General features: G+C 42.5%; 2 protein-coding genes and 1 long non-coding RNA gene across 3 annotated transcripts in view; 1 reads left to right on the top strand and 2 right to left on the bottom strand.

Annotated features, from left to right (window-relative positions):
* The window catches only part of CFAP74 (cilia and flagella associated protein 74), a 42,778-nt gene extending 41,350 nt beyond the window's left edge, over window positions 1–1,428 (bottom strand). The window contains exons 1-2 of the mRNA XM_087944832.1: window positions 1,302–1,428; window positions 647–812 (exon numbers count right to left, since the gene is read on the bottom strand). Of these exons, the coding sequence (XP_087800958.1) occupies window positions 647–758 (112 nt within the window). The 5' untranslated portion in view covers window positions 759–812; window positions 1,302–1,428. The remainder of the gene's footprint in view (window positions 1–646; window positions 813–1,301) is intronic.
* An 8,475-nt stretch (window positions 1,429–9,903) lies between these two features.
* GABRD (gamma-aminobutyric acid type A receptor subunit delta) lies at window positions 9,904–19,203 on the top strand. Its single transcript, XM_087944827.1, has 9 exons — window positions 9,904–10,132; window positions 12,950–13,062; window positions 13,375–13,442; window positions 13,624–13,844; window positions 13,962–14,044; window positions 14,444–14,581; window positions 15,229–15,384; window positions 16,289–16,500; window positions 18,049–19,203. The coding sequence occupies exons 1-9, from the start codon at window positions 10,041–10,043 to the stop codon at window positions 18,331–18,333; spliced, it is 1,368 nt and encodes a 455-aa protein (XP_087800953.1). The 5' UTR covers window positions 9,904–10,040; the 3' UTR covers window positions 18,334–19,203.
* Window positions 15,875–25,639, bottom strand: LOC148129387 (uncharacterized). Its single transcript, XR_015745530.1, has 4 exons — window positions 25,352–25,639; window positions 24,798–25,077; window positions 22,869–23,784; window positions 15,875–16,448 (listed from the first exon to the last, which is right to left on the bottom strand). It is a non-coding gene; the product is annotated as an uncharacterized LOC148129387 (long non-coding RNA).
* Window positions 25,640–25,680: the final 41 nt, after the last annotated feature.

Raw genomic sequence — 25,680 nt, 5'->3', positions numbered from 1 at the left:
ATAGATAGATGTATGTAGATAGATAGATAGATAGATAGATAGATAGATAGATAGATAGATAGACAGACAGATAGATAAATGGTAGATGATAGATAATAGATAGACAGATGGTAGATAGTTGATTATAGATAGATAGATAGATAGATAGATAGATAGATAGATAGATAGACAGATAGATAAATGGTAGATGATAGATGATAGATAGACAGATGGTAGATAGTTGATTATAGATAGATAGATAGATAGATAGATAGATAGATAGATAGATAGATAGATAAATGGTAGATGATATGATAGATAGACAGATGGTAGATAGTTGATGATAGATAGATAGATAGATAGATAGATAGATAGATAGATGTATGTAGATAGATAGATAGATAGATAGATAGATAGATAGATAGATAGATAGAGGGAGGGAGGGAGGGAGGGAGAGAGAGAGATAAATAGATGGCAGATGATAGATGATAGACAGACAGATAGATAGATAGATAAATGGTAGATGATAGATAGACAGATGGTAGATAGATCGATTATAGATAAATAGATGATAGATAGTAGATAGATAGTAAATTGATGACAGACAGATAGATGATAGATAGATGATAGCTAGATAGATGATAGATAGATAAACAATCATTCCAACCTTCCATGTCTTGCTCAAGTTCTTCAACTATATTTGTTTCCTCTTCCTTGTTTCCCTCTACGATGGGATATAAATCGGGGGGAAAGTCTTCTTCCAAATTATGGTATTCCATTTTGCTAATCTGGGGGTGCGGGAGGGAGCTCTCCTCCTCTCAAAGGGTGTTTAGCTACAAAATAATATTAATAAGCTGAAACAGTAAACATGAAAGGTCTCCTTCCTGATCAGAGATGAGTCCTATGAAGTTTTTTTACTATCTTTTTACTCTTAAGAGTTGGGAGTAAAATCTCAGCGCTCCCCATTCACTTATTCCTATTCTTAGACATTTGTTAAAAGCTGTCTTTTCAGAGACAGTATTACAGGTACAGATAGAGATGCAGGTTAGCAGAGTTGAAAGGGACCGTGTAGGTCATCTAGTCCAACCCCCTCAAGCATTATTAGACATTACAATGTTTTTTACTGTTTTTTTTTTAAAGCCAGGTAGATTTTCCAAGGCATCCGTTGAACCCCCATTGATGTCATCACCAACCCAAGTCAAATAAAGAAATAACCTTTATTGTCATTTCTTTTAAGCGCTGCTACCTAGGGAATAACAGCGATTACAGGGCCAATGCAAACTTTTGGGAAAATAGATTCAATCCCGCTCCCTTCCGCTTACGGTTCTCAGCTCGCGAAGCCTTGGAGCAAAGCAAAAACTTAATATTGTTTTTAACCACTTTCTCCAGCCGTCCGTTTGGGAAAGCTTCTAAGGCAACGGACACAACCAACTGGAAAGACAAGCCGGGCGGGAGCGGGGACGGGACTCCAGCTTTCTCGGAAAAGGAGGGAAAATAAGATTTTTTTTCCTCCTCCCCCCGCCCCCCCTCCCGCTTTGAAGTTTGCAAATTAGAAAGCGTTGGCTTGCTCAGTTTGGATGTTCCGGGATGGCGGGGGGGTTGGATTCCCCTCTTCTAAGGAGTGTGTGGTACATTCCAAGCGGTTTGTGTTTGTCTGGGGAGGGGGGTGAAGGCTCTAGAGAAGCGGCGGCCGCTCCGATTCCCCCCCCCCACCGGCCCGGGGCAGTTAACTTTTAAAGGAGTCTCGTTGCTTTCTTTTGCAAAACCGGTTTGGGTTTGCTCGTTCCCAATAAGCCTGCAAGAAAAGCAATTGCAGGACAAGAACACGGAATATATACAGGGATGGGAAGGGACCTAAGAGGTCTTCTAGTCCAACCCCTTGCTCAAGCAGAAGATTCTAAATCTATTCCATTCCGGACAAATGGCTGTCTAATCTCAGATTTACAACTCTTAATGCTTTTTTGGCAATGCTGTTACACGCCTTTACCCTCAAAACTAACATCTATTGACCTCACCCCATTCCTAAGAGGTCTGTAAGGGGCATGCATAAGCGCACAATCGTGCCTATCGTCCCTGTCCTATTGTCCCCAATTATTAGTTCCTATTTCTTATATTTAAACTTATGTTTCTTCTTTTTTCTATTGTATTGTAAGCTTTTGACAAAATAAATAAATAAAATGAATATAAATAAATAAGTAAGTAAATAAGTAAATAAATAAATACAGTGAGCTCTGGTGCTTAGGTCATTTGATATGAGTACACCAAGGTCCTTGACAGAGTGAGGATCGTCAATGAGGTCATATCCGCCTAATTTGTATTTGGTGTACTGATTTATTTATTTTTTTACCAATGTGTAGGACATTGTGTAGGTATCAGACCTGAGAGCAAAAATGCAGATGACCACTAGATGGCGGGAGAGATTATTTAAAAACAAACAAACCTAAATCTAATGTTTTCTGCCCTCTTGTGGTTGTCTCCATAGTTGCGGCTGGTCCTAACAGAGAAGCAACTCCGTCCTTAGGGCAACAGTTCGTTTAGTGACGGCACTGAAAAAAGTGACTTATGGCCGTTCCTCATACTTACGACCGTTATAGCATCCCTGTAGTCAAGCGATCAAAATTCAGATGCTTGCAATGTCCCCCGGGGGTCACATGATCCCCTTTTGCGACTTCCTGGCAAGCAAAAATCAAATGGGGTAGCCAGATTCGCTTAACAGCCCTGTGACTGACTCAATAACTGCAGTGATTCGCTTAACAGCGGTGAGGAGGAAGGTCGCAAAACGTAGCGATGTTCACTTAACAAATGTCTCGCTTAGCAACAGCCATTTGGGGCTCAGTGGTGGTCATAAGTCGAGGACTAGCTGTACTGTATAGATGTTTTGGACCTCTGCTCCCATCGGCAGCAGCCAGTGTGACCAGTGGAGTATGGGAGTGGTAGTCCAAAGCAAATAGAGGGCACCAGTTTTCTTTCATTTGCTCTTACACGTAACATCACAAAGTATGTGATGACCTGGGGGGAATACAAAAGCAACAAAGTCACAAAAACAGGTGAAGTCCCTTTAATTCCTTCAACTTGGCTTCAAAGCTCCAATTATCATTGACTGGAGAAAAAACTCCCCCACAAACAGTTGCGAAAAGGAAGAAATTCCGTTCCAACTCAAAATGTATATAAATTATAAATAGAAAAACAACACAAACCACACTGAAGCAATTAGGGAGACAAGGCAGGATAAGGGCTTGAAAATGTCCACGGATATCGAAATACACACACTGGGAAAGACGTCAGAACTCAGATAAGAACTGAAAGACTAGAATTATTTCACGCTTTGTTTCCAGCACTGAGCCACGTGCAGCTTCTCCTTTTAAGCAGTCCCCACAGCTGCAGCCCATGAAGGGGATCAGGGCCCTTTCCTCCCCCGTAGACCACGCCATTCACATTTCTCCCTTATCCGCTCCTCCCTGCGTGCTCCCTAGGATGAAGAGGGGGTGGGCCCGGGTCTTCCTCTGAATGCCCAGCCGGACTGTGCCCTTCCCCAGCTTCCTCCACAACCCCCGGAGCCACACTTCCACTCCCTGTCAGCTGTTCCTCCTCTTCCTCGGAGTCAGTCTCCCAACAGGGGGATGGCAAAAAGACTCTTTGGTTCTCCTAATTCTAGGCCTTTTTTGATTGACAGCAGTGCGATTTGAATTTTGCTCAAGCTGGTATATTTTAAGGAGAACGAAATCTGTACAGTATGGCAGGAATAAGCAAATAACCTGGTCACCAGTAATTTTCTCACCAGTATGAAGACGTTTTTAATTAGTCTGCCAACCGGCTGGCAAGGAACTGTCTGCCAATTGCTAAAAAAAAAAATAAAAAATGCCCCCAATTCAAAACATTCAGATAAATTTTTATTTAGAAGACTCCAATTGCTCTAATTCTCTGAGCTGTTCCTTTTGGCTCCTTCTACCCGCCCTCCACCCTTTTTTATTTTATTTTTAGAGCTGGCAGCTCCTCTAAAAATTAATTCTTCTGTTTCATTTGAATGACAGCTCTTTTGTGCTGCTTTGAAGTTGGATTTCACACTCCCTACACCTCCGCCCACACAAGCATGGGGCAAAAACATTTTCCCTGCCATTCTGCTGAACTTAGTCAGCTATTCTATTCCCTTTGTATAGGAGCAGTTCTGACAGACCACCTTCCAACAGGAGATCTGAAGGCTTTTAACAGACACCTAAGCAGACATATAGATTTAATTATATGCACCACCTGGAAGAGGTCATCTTCCTTCCTTGGAGAACCTCCATGGCAAGGAGAACACCAGCTTGGCATAGTCTTCACCCCTGGCATAGTCTTCACCACTTCCTACCAGAAGAAACAATTCCGTTTTAAATGCTCTTAATAAGAAGACAGTGGTGGAATGCACTGGTTCAGCCTTGCATTTTTAAGTAAGGAATTCGATCCAATTAACCCTGTTATTAGGGTGCACCATGAGCTAGCTGACTTTGCACAACATACTCAGGCAAGGCTAGGCTAGTGAGTTGTGGTTTGGCGTCTCTCTCTCTCTCTCAGTACCTACTGGAGGAATCAAATCAATGTTGGTTCCTTGCTCATTCCTCCTGCTTGTTAGAGAGCCAGAAAATGGAGATAACTGAGGACAATGTCTCACTTGCAAATGCAGTGGAGAGCACTGTTGGGTTGTGTATAGCTGGAAATAGTTGCATCCATAGATGGTGTTGGGCAGAAGTGGTATTCAGCAGGTTCTGACCAGTTCTGGAGAACCGGTAGCGGAAATTTTGAGTAGTTCAGAGAACCGGTGGTAACCTTCCCCCAGGAGACTAGAATAGAATAGAATAGAATACCTTTATTGTCATTGCGTTCCACGAATACAATGAATTTGAAAGCTACTCTAGCACAGTGCCCCAAACACCACATCACAATCACACTACAAATCGCACACTTCAGCTGTGGAAAGAGAGATGGGGCTTGGAAGAGAGAACAGACTTTGGAAAAGCGAGAAAAAGGTGGTGGTGGGGTGAGAAACAAGCATGCAACTTTAAAAAAAAAAAAAAAAGATGGGGAACTCTGCAAAAGCCTACAGATCTCTGGTTAGAAGTATCGCAGCTTTCCCAGGAGTGCTGAGAGAAAAAGCAGCTATTAAAAAGATTACTGGGAGGTGTGGGGGTGGGTGGGTGGGAATAACTGAAATAATTGGAATGTTATAAGGATGGGTTTCTGCTCTGTGGAGGAGGTAAGCGTTGCATAAAAGAAATGTTATGTAAAGGCCTAGCCTGGGAAAAAGAGCAAGAACTCCAGTTACAAGTTCTAAGCAGTGCTAGGAGAGACCCAATCCCGAGATCTAAGGTGAGCCGCTTCCCTCAGATTGTGTCTGCAGATCCTGCTAAACCACGGTTGGGGAAATGATCGAGTAAACCACGGCTGGCTGGGATTGCCTAAGACAGAAAGCCATACACCATGGTTTAAAACTGACAACTGTCCGACGGTGCGAAATCTGATTTCTCGCGCTAGTAACGATTGGATTTGCCTGTGGTGCTAAAGCAGAATGTGTTTTGTTTGCTTTAGGCAAAAGTTAGGTGGGCTCAGCCAATTCTGGTTTATATGATAACCATGACTCGGAGTGGCACGGTGGCTTAGAGGTGGAGCTCTCACCTCACAATCAGGAGACTGTGAGTTCGATCCGAGATAGAGGCAGATAGTTCTCTCTCTGGGCATGATGAGAATATATTCTGCTGAATAGAACTCTACATTGGCGACAGGAAAGGCATCCGGCCATTAAAACACTCAGCTCCATTCAGTTGCCCAGCAAGGGATTTATGGGGTCATTAAAAAAAAGAAGACGATAACCCATGACTCAACAAACTGGGCTTAATCCACACAAGGCCGAATAAATCACATCCTGGAGGAGAGAAAGGAAGAAAAATTGATACAAGGGTGGGCTGACGACCAATGATGTCTTTTCTCCCCTCTCCCACAATATATTTTAAATGTGGGGATCTGTGAGTGGGAACTCGTAGGTCACTTTGCAATGCCTTGGTAGAATTGCCTGAAAAAGTGTTAATCAAGCTTTATTGTTGTTTTATTGGAAGGACTCTGCTCGGCTTCTCTCTCTTTCCTTTCAGGTCTCAAGTTTTAACGAGGAATGTCATGATCCCTGGCCTGTTCTGGTTAAGAGAGAAAGAGGTTAACCTCCTGTTGAAGAGAACTCACCCTAGAGGAACCCCCCACAAAACAACCACTACTTGGATTTTTATTACGCCCCCTCCTTTCTGCCAGGGATAGAAATTTTTAGCTTATTTGAGTGGTTGTCACCTTGGAAACGCCGAAAAGAGAAGAGAACATATATCTGTAAACAGTGGTACTATATATACAGCTATATACAGTGCTATCACAAACTTCGGAAAACTGTGGTCTGCTTTTTATTCCCTTTAATTGTAGTATGCTTGTTCTTTGGCGCTCTTAGGGGGCGGGAAAGTCACTTTCTGGGGTGGTTTTTTTGCATCCACACAGAGTGGGGGAAATGTCTTGGAAGGCCTTGGAAGCTTCTTCTTAGAAGAGGGAGAAAGCATATTTCCTGCAATCCTGGGATGTAATTCTACCAGACTTGGCCTATAATTAGGAACTAAATTGCATGTTGCCCAGCTAAGTGGCAGCCCATAGTCAACCAGGACTGATCTGAAGAGGAAGGAAAAAAAAAAGCTAATTTAGGCCAGATGTGGCTAATAGTTGGATAAAAAAAAACCCAACCAGAAATCCTGGAATTGTCAACCAGACTGCAAATTTGGAACAACATCCTAAATGAAGAGAGTGGCAAACCACCTCTGCCTTGTTCCCAGCAAAACACTGCACTGGTCGTTCCCATCCTTCTGCTCATCCCAAAGACTTCAAGAAAGCTTAGGCTGCACTTCTGTACAAATTAGTTGGAAACCAAAGGCTGCATTGGTGCATTCCTATTCCTATTCCTATTCCATTCTATATGCCTTATGCAAGGCCAGCCGCAGAACAGACAAGGCACCAAGAAGTTTAGAATGGGGCCGTTTCAGGACCCTGGAGAGCTCACCACACACCGTTTCCATAAACTGCATCAGCAGGGTTTGTGAACCTAGAATCACAGGGCTGGAGCCTGCAAGGGACCTTTGAAGGTCTTCTAATCCAACCTCCTGTTCAAGCCAGGAGCTTTATACCATCCCAGTCAAGTAGTTATCCAGTCTCTTTTTGAAAACCTCCAGCGATGGAGCACTCCCCCTCTCTATTCCACGGGCTTAACAACCCTGGAAGTTGGCTCTTCCGTTCTACCTCGATGGCAAGTAAATGCCCTTGGCCATTTTTGATCTGGCTGACTCATGGGAAGAATCATTGTCTGAGTTCTTCCAAGGGCACTTGAAGAAGAGAACCTGGCATTCATCATAGCCTACGTCTTGCTGTCAATTTTTTTTTCTCTCTCTCTCGAAAGCCATGACACCAAGCCCCGCAGATGACCTCCACTGTGCCAGCTCGGCCCTTTGCGGGGAGGAGGGTCGTGCTTTCAAACGAAGGCACTATTTTTATGTTCTCAAAAGATTAATGGGGCCGGCCAAGGGGGTGTTCTTGGAAATTGAGAGGAGGTTAGGTAAAGATGCTTGGCTTGGCAGAATTCTGCTTCCCATTTACGGATACTTTTTAATTAAAGGGCACTTTAAAAACATTTAGTCAGGCAGGCTAGGAAGGCTGGCTACAAGGAAGGTATTTTCAACGGTCCCGGGCACCATTTTGAAAGAGAAGTTGGCTGATAAGGGAAGAAAATTAAATTTTCAGGTATTTGCTTAGTTGTAAATGCATTCAAGAAAGGACAGGCTTATCCTGCCACTGTTGGTCCTAAAGGCAACCAGCCATCTGGCTGAAAAGAGAAAAGTGAAACTATCCCCATGGCTTCTTCAAGATTTAGAAGACAATGAACTGAAATAGATTTGACTCCAGGGTCCAAAAATGACTTATGAGGTGTGACTCCGGTTTACTTGGCTGAAACAAAGGGCCCCCTGGGGGGCCATGAGTTCTTTCCAGCATCTGCCAAATGCAATTCATCCCCCTTATTAATTTCTTTTATCTCATGAGCTCACATCTGCTCCAACTTTCTCAACACTCGCATCAAATCCTCAGTTGAGGCAACAGTTCCTCCCATTACAGCTGGATTTAAAAAAAAAAACACCAGAATAACATCTGTCAAAATGTACTCTTCTTAAAAAACAAAATAAATTAGACTGCTCGGTCTCTTATCTGTTTCTGGTTTATTTGACCTCAAGCTGTGTTTGGATGACACCATAAACCAGGATGGCTTATTCCAATTGTTTTTTTTCCAGATTTCTGTGGTCCACTGAACCACAGGCTAATCACAACTCGGGATGTTGAATTATTTAAACCTAAATTACGAGATGGAAACCTTTTCTCTGAAGTGGCTACGATTTTCTCAGTGGGAGTTATTTTGATATTTGGGTTTCTGACACTGCCTTCTTATAAACCCAGCATGTTTTTTTAAAACAAGACACAGAAGGCAGGCACCCCAACAATTCCTAAAACTATGCCAAAAGGCACAGCACACACAATGCCCTTCTATTTTTCCCCCAATAACAACAGCCCTACCATGAAGTAGTTTGGGATGGAACTGATTGTCCCATTGAATCTCTCCAGCATTATTAAATTAAACAAATAAAACGTATCTTTGGGGTAATCGTTTGCAAAGGTTATGCAGTTCAAGACCTGGGCAGAAATCTCTCGGCCCTGTCCCCTTTCTCCTTAGCACTCAAGACTGACAAATGTGCCACGCATCTGCCTTGCCTCAAAGCTACCAGCTATGCCATCACCGTTCAGCCCTGGGTGCCGTGGGAACATGGCCCTGAAAACTAGTTTCTAGTTCAGGATGTCCTTGGAGAATTGGACTGAACCAACCCACCATGGGCCTATTAAAGCATGGCTCAACAATTCACGGAACTGCAGCCGCCCAAACGTGAACTTAAAGATATGTGGCAGAAAAGGAGGTTCTCCTTTCCGATTGAGATTGAGCCTTCTGAGTTATTCCTGCCCCCTCCTCCTCCAGACCAATTGGGGAGATGATAGGAAATGGGGACAGGGATGGGGAGGAGAGAGAGGAGGGGAAGAGAAGCATTGCATTTAACCTTCAAGCCTGCCAGATCCCTAAACCCATCTTCTAAGAAAGGATAAAGTCATCTTGGCTTTCTCTGCTCAAGCTCAGCCCTGTACTTGTCTCCTGCTCTGGAAAATCTTCCCTCTGTATTCCAGAAATGCCGTTTGCCCTTCTCCTTTCTCCTTTCCTTTGTGATTCACCCCTCTCTCCCTCTGCACTTTGCCTGAATGCCTGCCTTCCTAGCCTTTCCACCATTCTCCCTTTTTCTTCTCTCCTCCTCTCTCTCCTTCCCTCCGTCTCTCTCTTCATCTCCCTTTAGAAACCTAGGCTCTTGGGGGGGAACTCATGTCAATATGCTTCCTCCTCCTCTTCCTCCTCCTCCTCCAGCTGTTGTGCTGCTTTGGCAACACTCAAAATCTGTAATTTCCAAAGGGGTTTATTTTCGGCCAGCAGCTCTGTGCAGTTCTGTGTTTGGCTTCTTCTTCTTCTTCTTCTTTTTTTAAAATTGTATTTAAAGTGGCAGTCGTCTTCACATTTTCCCGAGTGGACTGACCAGCGAAGAGAGAGAGCTAGGTGAAGAGGAGAACAGTTTCCCTCGAATTCCCTCCTTCTGCCTTCCCTACTCCCGCCTCGCTTCGTTTTGGCAACGTGCGCGCCTCTGGTTGCTGCGGAGGGACGTCGTTTGGAGAGGCAACAGAGCCTCCAACTTCTTTCCCACCCCCCACCCCCAAACACACACAGTGCCCCCCCACCGCCACCATCACCTCCTCCTCTTTCTTTCCACTGTGCGGAGCAGGATCGACCTTCGTGCCTTCGTTGCCCTCTCGGGAGCTGCCTACTTCGCCCTCCCACCCCACCCTATCCCCCCCCGCCCCCCGCGCGCCCGAAGGGACTTTGGAGAAAACTCCCTGCCTCCTTACTTCAGTTTCTCTCCCCTCTTCGGTCAATGTCTCGGCCTCTCGGCCAGAAAATGGAATCGCTCACCTGGGTTTTCCCCTCCTTGCTGCTGCTCTGCGCCCAACAGCACACCTGGACCAGGTAAGAGTGAGCGAGAGAGCAAGCGGAGCGGAGCCTTCCCGGGCTAAGGCTAGCTGCGCCTGGGCACTTTTTCCGCGCCTGGGCCACCGCCGTTGTCGCCCTGGTTGGGCGCCCCGTTTGAGCCGGGGGTGGGGGGACCGGGCGAGAAAAGGAAGGCGTCCCTTTGCGCGCCACCCTGCGCTTTCGGGGAGAAATTACATTTGGGGGAATGGGGACGGCCGGGACTGCTGGGTCGAGGGTGTGAGCGGCCCGCCGCTGCCTAGCCAGGAAGCTGGATCGGGCTGCGCGGCGCTTCGGGCGCAATCAGAAAACCACCGCGCGCGGGTGTATCCCATTTTCGCGGAGGAGCCAGCTTTCCCGGAGCAAGTGCGGTGAGAGTTTGATTGCCCGGGGTTTGGTCTTACCCCCCCCTCTTTTAAAGCCACCTAAACTGGCAGTCATCACCGCCTCCGCTGACAGCAAAAATGCCATGCTTCTTCACTCTGCCTGATCTAAAGAATGTGGGTTACGCTGACAAAGGCCAAAGGGGAAGAAGAGTGTGTGTCTTGCCGAAGGACCAAAATATACCGCGTCCTATTTTGCTGGCCTACAGGGGCCCCCCTCCGTAGCGAGCGGAGCATCCTTAAGGGATGGTTTCAAATAAGGCAAACTGTGCGCTTCCTTCCGCTGCATCTGTTTTGGGGCATCAAATGGGATAGCCAGAAAGGCCACTTCCATCAAATTAAACAGGGTTGTTTTTTTCCACGTCTGGGGAAGGGGATATAGGGCTCCCCTTCCAATTTAGGGTTAGGGGCTTACTTCTGAGCAAACCGGCACAGGTTCGAATGCATTGTTTCAATTTCAGACAAGCGTTTTTTTCTCTCTTTGCAGCACGCAGGTAAATCTCCAAATATTGGGGAGAGGGGAGTAAGTCTCCTCACAATAGTTTCCTCCTCGACCCTAGGATGAAACTGCCCTGTGAGGGATTTCCAACCACTTACCTTTCCAATCTCTCTCCCGTTGGAGGCAACTCTGCTGGGTTCTCAAAGAGTTTGCCACCCAATGCCCACAATTACCTGGGCTTTAGAGAGAGAAAGCTGGCAGCGTGTGGCTTTAAAAGCAACAGAGCACTAGGTCACCCACTGTGGTGTTTAACCACCGGCTTGTTGAAGAAGGCTGTCAACTCATAAAATGTTTCTATGGTCTTTTTAGAGTTGCCAACAGAAAGGGAGGGGGGAAAAGGGGTTTGAAAGAGCAGTACGGCAGCTTGGAAATCGAAAGTGTATTCCATACATAGTTTTTCAAAGATAGTAAGTAGGTGACTGAAGTTTCTGCCATGCTAAAATCTAACTGGAGAGCATTGATTGATGACTCTTGGCAACTGTGCTTGGCAACTGACTCATATTTATGACGGTCGCAGTGTCCCAGAGTCATGCGATCCCCTTTTGCGACCTTCTGACAAGCATCTGGGGTAGCCAGATTCACTTAACAGCCATGTTAACTAACTTAACTGCAGTGACTCACTTAACAACGGTGGCAAGAAAGGTCGTAAAATGGAGCAAAACCTACCATAACTACTGTCTTGCTTTAACAACAGAAATTTTGGGCTCAGTTGCAGTCGTTAAGTTGAGGACTACGTGGTTGTATGGTGAGCCAGAATTTAGTTCTACCTGCCGATTTTGCATTGCTTGAACTGAATGGCAAGTTGGCCACTGGATACTGAAATGAGGCCAGGTTTGCACTTGAAAAAACAAGAGATTCTCCCAAACTTTTAAAAGGAGGAAAATACAAAACAGAGGAGGGAGGAAAAAACTCAAAATAAAATTTGAGGGTGCTGGCAGTTTCTCTGCCTCTCTCTTCCTAGCCCCCACCCCCCCCACCCCCAAATGACTCCTTGGTTTCTGGCAGCTCTTCGTGCAGTGACTTATTAAACCCTGGTACAGTAATTGGGTAGAGTGAGTCATTTTTCCTCAGATGCAGTTTCAATTTATGCTTGTGGTATGCGCTTGGCGAAAAAAGGTGGGCTGCACATCTTGTTTTCTCTTTCTCACCCCTGCCCCATTTTAGCATGGTTATATATGCTGTTATTTTATATCAAAAGTCCCAGACTGATCTCTGCCCCCCCAAGGAGCCTCCGGTTTAACACACAGTGGGAGGACATCCGGAAAAGGGATGGAGGTTGGAGAAGGGAGAGCGACTAGGAATAAAAAAGTGAAAAATGGAACAGTCCTACTCGAATGTGAGGGCAAAGGGGGATTGTTAGGCTGCGTGAGAATAAAATCTGTACTTGATTAGAATAATGTACTATCAGGAAACAGGACTGCTAACTATATTTCTTTACTAATCAGCCCCTTTTCATTAGGTTAAAATTATAATTTAATGGGGCTTACAGCTGTAGATACTTACAAAAGGCACTCAAAATTTCAAACATTCTCCCAGCTCACAACGGTGGCTTGATTCTGCTTTTAAGCTCTTCCCAGAATAATCTTTGACTATATCCAGAATCCCTTAGCCATAAATCTAATCCAGAACCTTTGTCAAAGGCTGATAAATGCCTTTCTCTCCCTCCTGTTCAAATCTTAATTGAAATTAAGATTATAAGATTCTTTGCTTTTGAGAACCTTGTTCATCAATTTAATGTTTTCTCAACTTCCCCTGGTCTTTCCCCATCAGGTATAATTTTAACTGAAGCCAGTTAACAGTAATTTTTAAATATCCAGCCAAATTCAAATCTTTATAATAGAAAAGTGCTGTTTTTGAAAGCTGTTAACACTAAATAAAGTGTTTGTTTTCCTTTCTAATGTCTTCCCTTTTGTCTCTTTCCTTCTTTCAATGGAGAGCCCTGAATGACATTGGAGATTATATTGGGTCAAACATAGAAATATCTTGGTTGCCTAATTTGGACGACTTGATTAAAGGATATGCCCGGAATTTTAGGCCAGGAATTGGAGGTAAGGCTTTCTAGCACACTACATATTATAGATCAACATAGGGTCACACTTTTTAATCTCTTCTATTTTCCACAATTGTCAGGAAGGAATTGTAAAAATTCTACTGTGGTGCAAATTGAATAAATAAAATTTATAAATTGAAAACACATTAAAATAAAGCCCAAAGAGATGAGCTACGGGGCTAATCTGGTCTCATCTGGTTCAGGGCCTCGGCATAACTTTTTCTACTCATTCATGCATTACCCTAATTTAGGCAGGAGACAGAATGTGAATTTCAGTGCCTCTGTTCTAATCTCTCTGTTTTCTATCCAGGGCCTCCTGTTAATGTGGCTTTGGCTATCGAAGTGGCTAGCATCGACCACATCTCTGAAGCCAACATGGTAAGTGAGTACCAGAGCTAAACCAGACATGGCGACACCACTTTCGTTCTACTGATGGTGAAAATAGTAATTGTTTTTAGACTACCTAAAACTGCCAAATAAAAGGGAAGTTGTCACAGCCATCTTTTAAAAGGGATATTTTTTTAAAAAAAAAATCTGCTCTGTTAATTCTCGTCTTTAGGAATATACAATGACGGTATTTCTGCATCAAAGCTGGAGGGATCACCGGCTGTCGTACAACCGGACCAATGAAACGCTGGGCTTGGATAGCCGTTTTGTGGACAAACTCTGGCTGCCGGATACCTTTATAGTCAATGCTAAGTCAGCCTGGTTTCATGATGTAACGGTGGAGAATAAGCTGATTAGGCTGCAGCCTGACGGAGTCATTCTTTACAGCATCAGGTAAAAACCACAATTTTGTAGCCAGAGTTGTAGTTACTGGGCAGGGAAGTGCCAGGTAAGCATAAAGGTATTTGAAGGTAAGAGTTGTGCGTTTTGCTCTCTCTTCGTTTGGTGCAGGATTACCTCTACGGTGGCCTGTGACATGGATCTCACCAAGTATCCAATGGATGAGCAGGAATGCATGCTGGATTTGGAGAGCTGTGAGTTTAAGAAACAAATCAATCCCAAGCTGGAGAGAGAAAAGGCGATATGACTTCATGTGCTTTTGCCGCACTTTTGAATCAAGTTTCTTTGGAAAACTGGGAAAGAGGGAAACCAAACAGGCCTAGGTTGAGATATGATGGTGAAATCTACGGTAGTTGATTTGGTTGTGGACCAATGGTGATTATTAGATTGGTGAATCTCATCTTCGTAGTTGATCAATCATGGATTGGGGCTTCAGTGTGTGGTGCAAGTCACAGATCTTGTAAAGGTAGTCCTTGATTTGCAACAATTGAGCCCAAAATTTCTGTCGCAAAGCAAGACAGTTGTTAGATGAGTTCTGCCTTCCTCTTTATGCGCCTGTATTTATTCAGGATTTTTTTTTAAAAAAAAAATAGATGGTTACTCGTCTGAGGACATAGTATACCACTGGTCTGAGAACCAAGAGGAAATTCATGGCTTGGATAAGCTGCAGCTTGCTCAGTTCACCATTATCAATTATCGATTCGCTACTGAACTTATGAACTTCAAATCAGGTAAGTAAAGTAATTGTGGTTACTTAATGGTTGGATGGTTATTGACCATCGTATTTTCTAAAGAGCCAGAAAACTAGCTGGGTTGAACAAGCCGTAAGGGCCCAATTCACCAAGATGGGTAAAATGGCATTTTAAAAGATAAAACTCAGGCTTTTAAACACAGGGCTCATTCATGATAATAAATAAGTTTTAATCATGGTTTGCTCTTTATATGGCTAAATTCACACAACATACAGTACATAGCTATGAGCAACCATTCACAAAGTGCAAAACTGGAGTTTCACACTGATAAGCAGAAATCTAATTATGAGATGGCTTGAGGTGGCCTAGTTTTTTTTTTTTTTCTACCTGTAATCCACAGTTCATGGGGGCAAGTGTTAGCAAACCCAACTGATGATGTAACAAACCATGATTTAGTGTGGCATGTGGGTTCTCTATTTAAAAGTGAAGCATTAAACAGGACCAAGGAATATGGAAACTCCTCCAGAAGCCTTTATCTTTCTGTGAACATATGGGGAAGGGAGTGTGAGGGCAAAGAATTTGGGTGGGGGGAAAAATTCAGGGGTGGGGAAAGGGACTGATGGAAGCAGGATAAAAGGACAACCCAAAAGGAGTTTTTTTAAAAAAAAAAAATCTCCATTTTGCAGCTGGCCAGTTCCCCCGTCTGAGTCTCCATTTCCACCTGCGGCGGAACCGAGGTGTCTACATCATCCAATCCTACATGCCTTCCATCCTCTTGGTGGCCATGTCTTGGGTCTCTTTCTGGATCAGCCAATCAGCTGTACCTGCACGGGTCTCCCTAGGTAAAAGGGGACTCCACCTGATTTTTTACAAAACCCTTTGGAGCTGGGGTGGTGCACTGAATAGAGTGCTAGATAAGGATTGTGGAGGCTTTAATTGAAGTTCTGAGCCCACTTGCCTCACAGGTTTCTTCTGAAGAGTAGGAGTAGGAGTATAATGTGTGTGTGTTACCTTAAGCTCCTGAGAATCCAAATTGTAAAGCAAGATATGATAATATTTATAAGAAAAAATGAAATAAGATATGAACTGAAATTGGGTAAAATAAGTTTAATGAATTTAATATTTGACAATATTTAAAAGAAAATAGAATAAGTAATAATGTGATAGGAAGTTGAACAAGAAAGATGAATATGTAATTATGGTCATGTTTGTGTTGAAATGTAAATACCTGGAACCACATTGCTCGCCAAGAGATGCTTTTTAAAAAAAAAAAAAGATAAAAACAAAAGAAGAAGTTGAATAATGAAATTATCATGTATGTTTCAATAATATGGTGATTGGCATAGAAGAATGCATTGGAATATTGAATCATTAAATAATGAAGGATTATAATTTAATACAAAATGTAAGAGATGTGAGTAATGTTGTTATTTTTGTTTGCACCAAAATGTATGATGCCTAGGTGCCACACTGTTTATGTATTGATGTGCATATGTAGGATAAAATAAGCTCCCGAGAATCCAAGATTGGAAAAGCAAGTAATTTTCTGTCTCCTTGGACTAGTGTTAGTCAGAAGTAGATCAAAGATGGGGGGGTTTAGGAATCACGCAAAGACATCCTTAGCTAACTTTCTTGTGCTTCCAACACAATAAAAAACCAAAAACCCTGAGCCAAATTGGTTAAATAAATTGTGGTGCTAATTTTTCCCTCTAGGTGCTAATTATTTTTACTCTTTGTTTTTTACAGGAATAACCACAGTTCTTACCATGACCACCCTGATGGTGAGCGCTCGTTCTTCCCTTCCTAGGGCTTCGGCCATAAAAGCGTTGGACGTCTACTTCTGGATCTGTTATGTCTTTGTCTTCGCTGCGCTGGTGGAATATGCCTTTGCCCATTTCAATGCTGACTATATGAAAAAGCAGAAAGATAAACTGAGGAGCAACAGGCAGACAGAAGAGGTCAGTATAAACTTCTGTGGGCTCTGGCTGAGGTCCATGTCTGAGCTTGGATGGGTTCTAGCTTTTGATGGCATTCACACATTATATTCAGTTATCCATAAACAACAGTATTCATTGAACTAATACAGGGGTGTCCAACCTTGGCAACTATCTGTGGACTTCAACTTGCAGACTTTAAGACCTCAATTCCCCAAATTCCCCACCCAGCATTCAATTCTGGCAGTTGAAGTCCACAGGTCTTAAAGTTGCCACGGTTGGACACCCCTGCATTAATACCTAGTTGTGCAACATGCACAAACCCCAAATGAAGCTTGACAAGCCCTAATGGCCAGGTTCGCACAACACGCCATGCCCAAGTAACCACCGGTTTCAAGTCACCTTAAGTGATGTGTGAAACCAGGCAAGTTGTGTTTCAGCAAAAGTCTCCTTGAGGCGAGATGGGCAGAAACACAATAAGGAATAAATAAAAGGCAGGGTTTCATTTGGCAGAAAGAATATCAGCTTGAATTTCATTGTAGGTCTTTAGTGTTGTCCAGAAAACATGTTTAATTTCTACTAGTCTGACCTACCCAACTAAAAAAAAGTCATAATTTGTTCAATTTGGCTTATTGTGGCATGTGTTGTGTGGCGCAAACCATTGATAAAATAAAGCTTCATTAGGAAGGGTTTATAAATCCTGCCATCTTGGTTTAGGCAACAAACCACAGTAGTAAAATAGTGTGTGAATTCAGCCCGTGTTTCACTTTCTGTAACAGTTTGCTAAGCTATTCATGCTGCCGTATTGTTCCAGGTCTACTTTTTTAAAGAATAGAATAGAATTTTTTATTGGCCAAGTGTGTTTGGAGACACAAGGAATTAATTTGTCTTGGTGCAAATGCTCTCAGTGTACATAAAAGAAAAGATACATTCATCAAGAGTCAAAAATCATCAGGTCCAACACTTAATAATAGTCATAGGGGGACAGTAAGCAATCAAATCATACTAGGAAAGTCAATATAAATCGTAAGGATACAAGCGACAAAGTTAGTCATACAGTCACAAGTGGGAGGGGATGGGTGATAAGGAGTGATGAGAAGATTAACAGTAATAGTAGTGCAGACTTTGTAAATAGTTGGACAGTGTGGAGGGAATTATTTGTTTAGCAGAGTGATGGTGTTTGGGAAAAAACTGTCCTTGTGTCTAGTTGTTCTGGTGTGCAGTGCTCTATAGTGTCCTTTTGAGGGTAGGAATTGAAACAGTTTATGTCCAGGATATGAGGGGTCTGTAGATATTTTCACAGCCCTGGTTTTGACTCATGCAGTATGCAGGTCCTTCATGGAAGGCAGGTTGCTAGCCATTGTTTTTTCTGCAGTCCTAATTATCCTCTAAAGTCTGTGTCTGCCTTGTTGGGTTGCAGAACCAAACCAGGCAGTTATAGAGGTGCAGATGACAGACTCAATAATTCCTCTGTAGTTTTGCAGGCCAGAATGTCTGGACTAGCCAGTTTGGGGTAGCTGGGCCTCCGGTTGACCATCTTCCCGATTCTATCTGCTCTCTTTCCCCTTTCAGGTCAATGTGAAAAACGCCATTGTTATGTTCTCCCTTTCGATTGCTGGAGTCAACCAGGAGCTGGCCATGTCCAGCAGGCACCGCCGAAGGCCCCGAAACCTCTCCGGCTCAGCTGAAGTAGAAACGGGGGACACCAAGAAAGGAAGGGCGCCAAAGCCCAAAAAAGGCCTCAAATCTCTTTTCAAGCCCATTGATGCCGACACCATTGATATCTACGCGAGGGCAGTTTTCCCAGCTGCCTTTGCTGCAGTCAATGTCATCTATTGGGTGGCCTACACCATGTGAGAATCCTAAAGAGCAGCCAGTCGTTCCTTCGCCCCTCCCTGAAAGGAGGGCAATCAAGAGTACGTCCCACGAGTGAAGCCAAATTTGGGAAGCGCTTTTTCAGCACAGCTGTTCTAGAGCCAAACTATTCTTCTTGCAGGCACAAATGTTTGTTTCGTGGCCTCTTCCATCCCCAAGGGGAAGAAGGTGGCAAAGGGAGAATGGCTCACTTTATCATTTGATTTTGTTTCGTTTTCTTGGCGAACCCAAACAACAGTGTTTTCCCCAGGAGGGCAAGAACATCTCTGCCAAGATTTGACCAGCACCTAAGCAATGTCTTTCACTTCTCCGTTAACCATGACAATGTCTGAATTAAGACTTTGGAGCATCCGATATATCAGGAATATATCTGAAATAATTTGTTGTGAAAGTAGGACACCATTTCTTCAGAGGTTTATTGTCCGGGCAAACAATTGACGTGGGACATCACGCATGTGATGAAATGAAATGAGTAAATTTTTGAGATTAACAAACATGTGTGGAGATTTTAAAGCTTTTTACAATTTACAGGTTTAACTACTCAAAGAGGGGCTTGTTGAGATTTTGCAGGATTTCTCTTTATTTTTTTATCTGCAGCATTGCCACACTCCTTCTCCTCCTTGGCTGCAAAGTTGCCATAGCAGTAATGGCATGATCATTTATATTTGGTAATTTTGAAATGATTTCCTCACCTTTAATTATTTATTCTATGCTGCTTTTCAGTTTGGACGGTGAAGATAATGTTCCGATTTGGGGCTTTGTAATTTTTAATGTACCTTTTGTTTTTGCACAAAGGATTTCGAACAAACCTGGCTGAGAATATGAAATGGGGCCTGCAGCATTTTTTTTTTTTTTTTGCTGAAATGTAGTTCATTGCGAGAATCAAAACCCTAACAATTCTTTTAAAAATGTAAAACCTTGTGTTGCTCATTTTTAAATAAGCCATGCTAACAAGTCATTTGAATCTTATTAATAACCCAAGCAATCTTTTTTTTTTTCCTGGAGACATGTAAGGATGTCTGAGTTTTCCAACCTGAATGCCTTACCTAATAGGCAGAAATATCAACGTTGTTTCAAAAGCATTTGTTTTGCAATTGGGAGTCCTGTAAGGTTATTACTATTATCATAATTTGCAACAATTTGCACACATTTCCCTTTCATAGCAAAGAGATGCAATTGACACAGAAATGTACACATTATAGGTTATATAATACCATACACACATAACACAAGGGAAGGTCTGTATAAAAATGAGGACGTCAAGAAAAGGAGGAAGCATGCATGAATATGTCTTGCAATATTTTACAGTGCGTTTTCAGAAAGTGGAAGAGCACACAAGACTTTTAATCAGCTGAAAAAACAAGCAGCGCCAGATAGAAAAATACAAAATTGTCTGCAATGGTGTCAAAGGCCATGGCAAGGAAACTTAGGTGCTAACCTGGTTGGACAAAACCAGATCAGGTCAATCAATCAATCAGAACAGAGCTGGAAGAGACCCAAGCAGGAGACCCTAGATCATTTCAAACAAGTGACTGTCCAGTCTTTTCTTAAATACCTCCAGTGATGAAGCGCCCACAACTTCTGAAGGCACCAGGTTAATTGTTCTGTCAGGAATTTAACTTTCTCATAATTTCCAGGTTGTTTCTCTCCTTGATTAGTTTCCATCCATTGTTTCTTGTCCCGTCTTCTGGCGCTTTGGAGAATGATTTGACCCCCTCTTCTTTGTGGCACCCCTCAAATACTGGAATCCTGCTACCTACTCCTTCTTTTCTCTAGACTAGCCAAACCCAAATCCTGCAACCTTTCTTCATGGGTTTTAATTTCCAGGCCTTTAATCATCTTAGTGGCTCCTCTCTGCACTTTTTTCCAAAATCTCAACATCTTTTTTTGTGATGCGCAATTACAAAATGTCTGGGGACCAAAACACATGAAGAACGCTTTGCCGTGACCAAAACTAGATGGAGTATTCCAGGTGTGGCCTTACTAAGGATTTATAGAGCAGTTCTAATACTTCAAGTGGTGTGCAGAACCTCCTTTTCTGCTTCTGGTAAAAGAACAAAAACAGGACCGATGTTTGCAATGAAGGGGACGTTGGTAGAGTTGAATCACATCTTTGGATCTGGGAGAGGAAAAAATGTGAGATGAGGGGAAAGTCGGCTGGCTGAAGCTGCTGCAGATGGCCCTTGAAAAAGAGTCCCTCTTTGGTTCTTAAAGGGAATTGTTTTCCACTAGCAGATAATGAACTTTGAAAAAAATATTAGTGCCATTCCAGTAAGTCTCCTTCTATTAGGAGCAACCAACTCTATTCAGTCCTTAAACTGCTTACAGCTAATAGCTTTTCTTGTTAGGCAAAGGAATTGAAAGATTTTTTTTTACTGTGTGTTTAAAAGCAAGAACTGACACCCCCTCCCTCATTTGCCTTTCGTCTGTGCCAGCACAATTAAATAGACTTTGGGGGGATTAATGGATCCTCCCCAAACAGAAGATGCATGTTGGGACCAGCCAGCCATTCTCTGATTATCTATTCTGCTCTGCCCCCCGCTTTTTTTTCTGCAATCAGAGACAGTGAACCAGTTTTATTGAATCAGGTTATTTACCTAACCCTGGTTACTGAACCAGCCATCTTAACTTTTTTTTTTTAATCTCCTCCTCAAAAAGCCCTAGGGAGATCAGAGATGTTGCCAGTCAGCATCTCCTAAGAATCATGAATCCTAGGAATTTCCAATGTCCTGATTTTTTGTTGTTGTTGTTGTTGCTGCTGCCTTCCCATATTTATTCTTTCTGGATAGTGTCTCCTCCCGCCCCCCACCACAAATTAACATACGTTTGTTAAAAGGCTGTTAAAAAACCTTAGGTCTTTCCTAGATTCTAGGATAACTACCACAATTGTACACTCTTTTAAAAACCCATCCTGGCTTGTATATGTGAACCGAATCAATGAATGTGTGGGGGGCACCACTGCCAAGCTACAACGTGGCTTGATCTGAGCTTGGCCTGATGCATGGAGGTCTCATGTTACATTCTGCAACACTGAGCATGGAGCACATCCCTGAATTTTCCTGAGAGTTAGAACAATTAATCCAGAAGTTGTAGGTGCTCCATCACTGACTGTTAAGAAGAGACTGGACAAACATCCATCTAGAAGGGTATAGGGTTTCCTGCTTGAGTAGGAGGTTGGAGTAGAAGACCTCCAAGGTCCCTTCCAACTCTGTTATTCTATGATTCTGCTTGTTTTCAATGCCATTTTGCCTATTGTCATTCGCCTACCTGATTAACTGAAATCCTGAGATTGAAGGACTATTAGAGGTGGCGGAAAAGTCTGCTAGATTGCTGAATACATGCCAAAGAGTGTAATTAATGTGTTGCACTGAAAGTGTTTGGTAATTCCTCACTCACACTCCATTCTTGAAAAGAATTTAAGAAAAAGCTAATAGGAATACAGTACATGACAGCACATATACTGTATATCCCCAGGATTAAAACAAAAAACAGTGTTAACACCACAGGAGCCCTTTCTGTCTTAGGTGATCCCCCCCCCTCTTTTTTTTTCCTTTCCCCACCTCAAAAGAAGCATACCTTGGATTTTATGTCATCAAGTCTTTATTTAGTTGCAAGGAAACCGGCTTGTTTTGACTGTCTGAACGGATCCGGCATAACTGTGCTTGAAAGGACGGGCAGTCTGTTGATGCTAAATGGAGGAAAGATAATTTTCTTTCCTCGCTCACATACCATCTGTTGTAGCTACTGTGGGAGGTGGAGAAAACTGTATCTTGTGGCATTTGTAAGAGGCCCAACAGCCAGTGAGATTAAGCAAAGACAGTTGGCCAACTGAGAACAATCTGTAAGACATCTGCTGGGATAGCTTGCATCAGAGCAGTCTCTTCCTCTTGTGGAGAGTGAGAAACGCAAGAAGGCTTCATCTCCACTACCAGAAGTAGGCAGGTGCCCTCAATCCACCTAAAACAGCCTACATTTTATACATTTTAAAAGGGTGTAGCACTGAACGGCTGGCGTTCAAGAACCATTTGCGGGCTTAATTATCTTCTAAACTTTTTCAAGGCTGCAATTTTGTCAAGTTCACAAGGAGCCTTAGCACCCTTTTCCGAAGCTTTCCTGAACACTTTATGCCTTTTAATAAAATTTGTTAGTCAGACAACATGCTCCTAGACACCTCCTGATGTTTTGTTATCGTAGAGTAACACAGCTCTTCCCCCTTCAACACCGATTTCAGTTTCTCAGTCTTTCAGTTAAAAATTTGGTCGCTAGCAGCCTACACTAAAACCCATCCATATTTTTATATATGTGCAACCTAATTTTCTCAAATCTGACATTTTGTGCAGCAGTCCTCACTCCAATATAGGTTGGGTTTTTTTTTTGTAGTGAATTGCATTATAAATCTAGGAAAGTTGAATTTTGGAGAGTATCTTTGATTTGTGCGTTATTTCAAATTTTGAAAGTAATTAAGCACATAATGAAATCTGAACTTATCTTCAAATGTGAATTAAATAAATACCTACCCTGTCCTTTTTTTTAAGAGGGCAAATTCTAGTTTGGTGGAACCTGTGAAGACATTTCCTGGACTCAATAATTCCTGCAAGATGAGACATTTTTTTCCATTAGTGCATTACATGATTGCAGCTCACCCAAGTTTCTCATATATACAGGTGACAATTAACATTTCTATAATTGGTGAAAAAATAGTTTTCTTCCTGCAAGTGTTAAACATAGATGTGGTCTATATTAAGAAGCAGCTAAATAATATGTATGTGCCGTCTATCATGCTTAGTTGCAATGGAATTACCATGGAGATCAGCTTTTTTTCATACATCATTAGTCTGTGGTCTCTATGCCAGGCTGACTCTCATCCAGTTTTTGGTACACTCAGTGTGAACCTGGTCTCTGTACTTTTCTATCCACAATAGCATTGACCTTTAAACCTGCAAAAACGTAAATCTTTCTCTGCTTAAAAAAACAACAACAATCCAGGACATCCTTTTTTTTTCAAAATACAAAAATGCGAAATAATTAATCATATGACCAACCTCATCCTTACTACCTAGAATCTGAAAAAAGTGACTTGCGGCCATTTTTTTCACAGTTACAACCTTTGTAGCATCCCCATGATCACATGATCAAAATTCAGATGCTTGGCAACTGCTTCATATGTATGACCATTGTTGTGTCCCAAGGTCACTTAAATGTCTCACTTAACCAGATAGATTTTGGGCTCAATTGCGGTCTTAAGTCAAGGACTACCTGTACCACATATTTTCATTAAGAAAAAACCCAATTCAAACTTCTGCTATTATGAAGGCTTATTGTCTACTATTTACAAATACAGAGATATTATCTTAGAGAATGATGAATACTCTATTGCCCAAAGGCCACTTACCGGTACATTTCTCTTATCTTTTGCTTTTTTCATAACAGGCTCTGAAATTCAAAAACAGAATTGAATCAGATGATTGGCTGAAACACTTTCCCTACTAAAATTTAGCTAATGTTCTCTTGCCCTCTGCTGGAAGAAAACAATACCATATATGTTCCTTGTATACAGAAACCTGAGATTGTATTTGACCTAAAATAAAGCAACAGACGTTTTTGTAGCTCATACTTTCAAAGATACCTTAAGATGATTTTCTGTTATTGTAAGAATATGAACAGACTTGCACATAGTGCTAAACCAGGGGTCTTCAAACTTGGAAAGTTTAAGACTTGTGGACTTCAACTCCCAGAATTCCTGAGCTAACATGACTGGAGGAATTCTTGTCATGTTAGCTCAGGAATTCTGGAAGTTGAAATCCACACGTCTTAAAGCTGTCAAGTTTGAAGACCCCAGTGCTACACCATGGTTTGTTTATAAGCCACACTGATTGTGCTGACATGATTAAGGAAATCATATAATGGCTGGGATTAAAGAATGTGATTGGCTGCTTTATGTCTCAGTGTGTTGTGCAAATCCAAATAAGTTTTGGAACATTTTAGCATGAACTTGGACCATTGAATTAATTCAGTGAACCATAGCTCGTTTCTTGTATCTGCTGCACAATTCATTGCTAAAATTTAGAATCCTTTGCTGAAATTTAGTCCAGATCGTGACTGAAGAGAAAATAGAGAAGTGTTTATTTCACATGGTTCTATTTTGATATCTCCAATTCTCTTATAAGTGCACAGAGAAAACAAAGAAATTAACCCTGAGCCCTGCAATTTTATGAAGGAAAAGAAAATATAAAATACATTGAGATTTCTGTGCTTTGTTTTCTTTTTAAGTCAAACTTTAGGATTACAGATTGTCCTCAATTTATAATCATTCATTTAGTGTCTGTTGAGAGTTACAAGAGCACTGAAAAAAGTGACATGACCATTTTTCACACTTATGACCATGGCACCATCCCCATGATCACAGGATCAAAATTCAGAATACTTGGCAACTGGTTCCTACTTACGACCGTTGCTGCGTCCCAAGGTCATGTGATGATCTTTCTGGCAAGCAAAGTCAATGGGGAAACCAGATTCGCTTAACAACCATCTTGCCAACTGAAGAACTGCAGCGATCCACTTAACAACGGTGGCAAGAAAGGTGGTAAAATGGGGCAAAACTCAAATGTCTCGCTTAGCGATGGAAATGTTGAGCTCCATTTGTGGTCCTAAGTCGAGGACTTCCGGTATATTTCTTTTTCCTCTTCCGTCCCCTTCCTTTCTTCCTTCTCTGCAGTAACTTTGATCCTGCAAAAGACACACACAAAAGCATCTCAGAAATTTTTAAAAATACAGTAAATTAAGTTTCAATTAAGTAAATAGGTGACATATTCACCATAAACTAAAATATTCCATATCCATATTTTTGAATAATTACATAAGTCAGTGAGGCAGCTGTGTGCTGGACTTCAAGTTCATTCATTTTTATTGGATAACCTTTTATAAACTCCACTTTTCTTGCATCAGAGGCTTAATATATAATTTTGAGGTAGAAAAATCACATCAAGCTGCTTCCGCCCACCTGGAAAGTTTGGACTTCGACTTTCGCCCGCGCTTTTTTTTTTCTTTTTTCTTTTCTTTTTCACCTCAGGCCCTCCCTGTTCGCTTCGTTGCTAGGCAAATCAGCCTTCTTCGCGGCACCCTATTGGTGGGCAGGTGAGTCTCCTCCGACCCTTCTCGGGTTCCCCTCCGGCCATTGGCTGGCCGACATCCCGCCCTCGCCTTGCCGCCAGGTAAGGACATGTTTCCGAGCTCTGATTGGTCTCCCAGGGGGAGGAAAGGCAATGGCTCCAGGTGAAGTGCCAGCCCGGCCCTGGCTTTCCTATAGGTCGGCAGGTGCAGAGAGGCGGG

This window comes from Notechis scutatus, chromosome 16 (assembly GCF_049901735.1).
Source record: "Notechis scutatus isolate UNSWTSFEM ecotype Mainland chromosome 16, rNotScu1.2, whole genome shotgun sequence".
Classification (NCBI taxonomy): domain Eukaryota; kingdom Metazoa; phylum Chordata; class Lepidosauria; order Squamata; family Elapidae; genus Notechis; species Notechis scutatus.
This window is presented reverse-complemented; position numbering and strand designations above follow the sequence as displayed.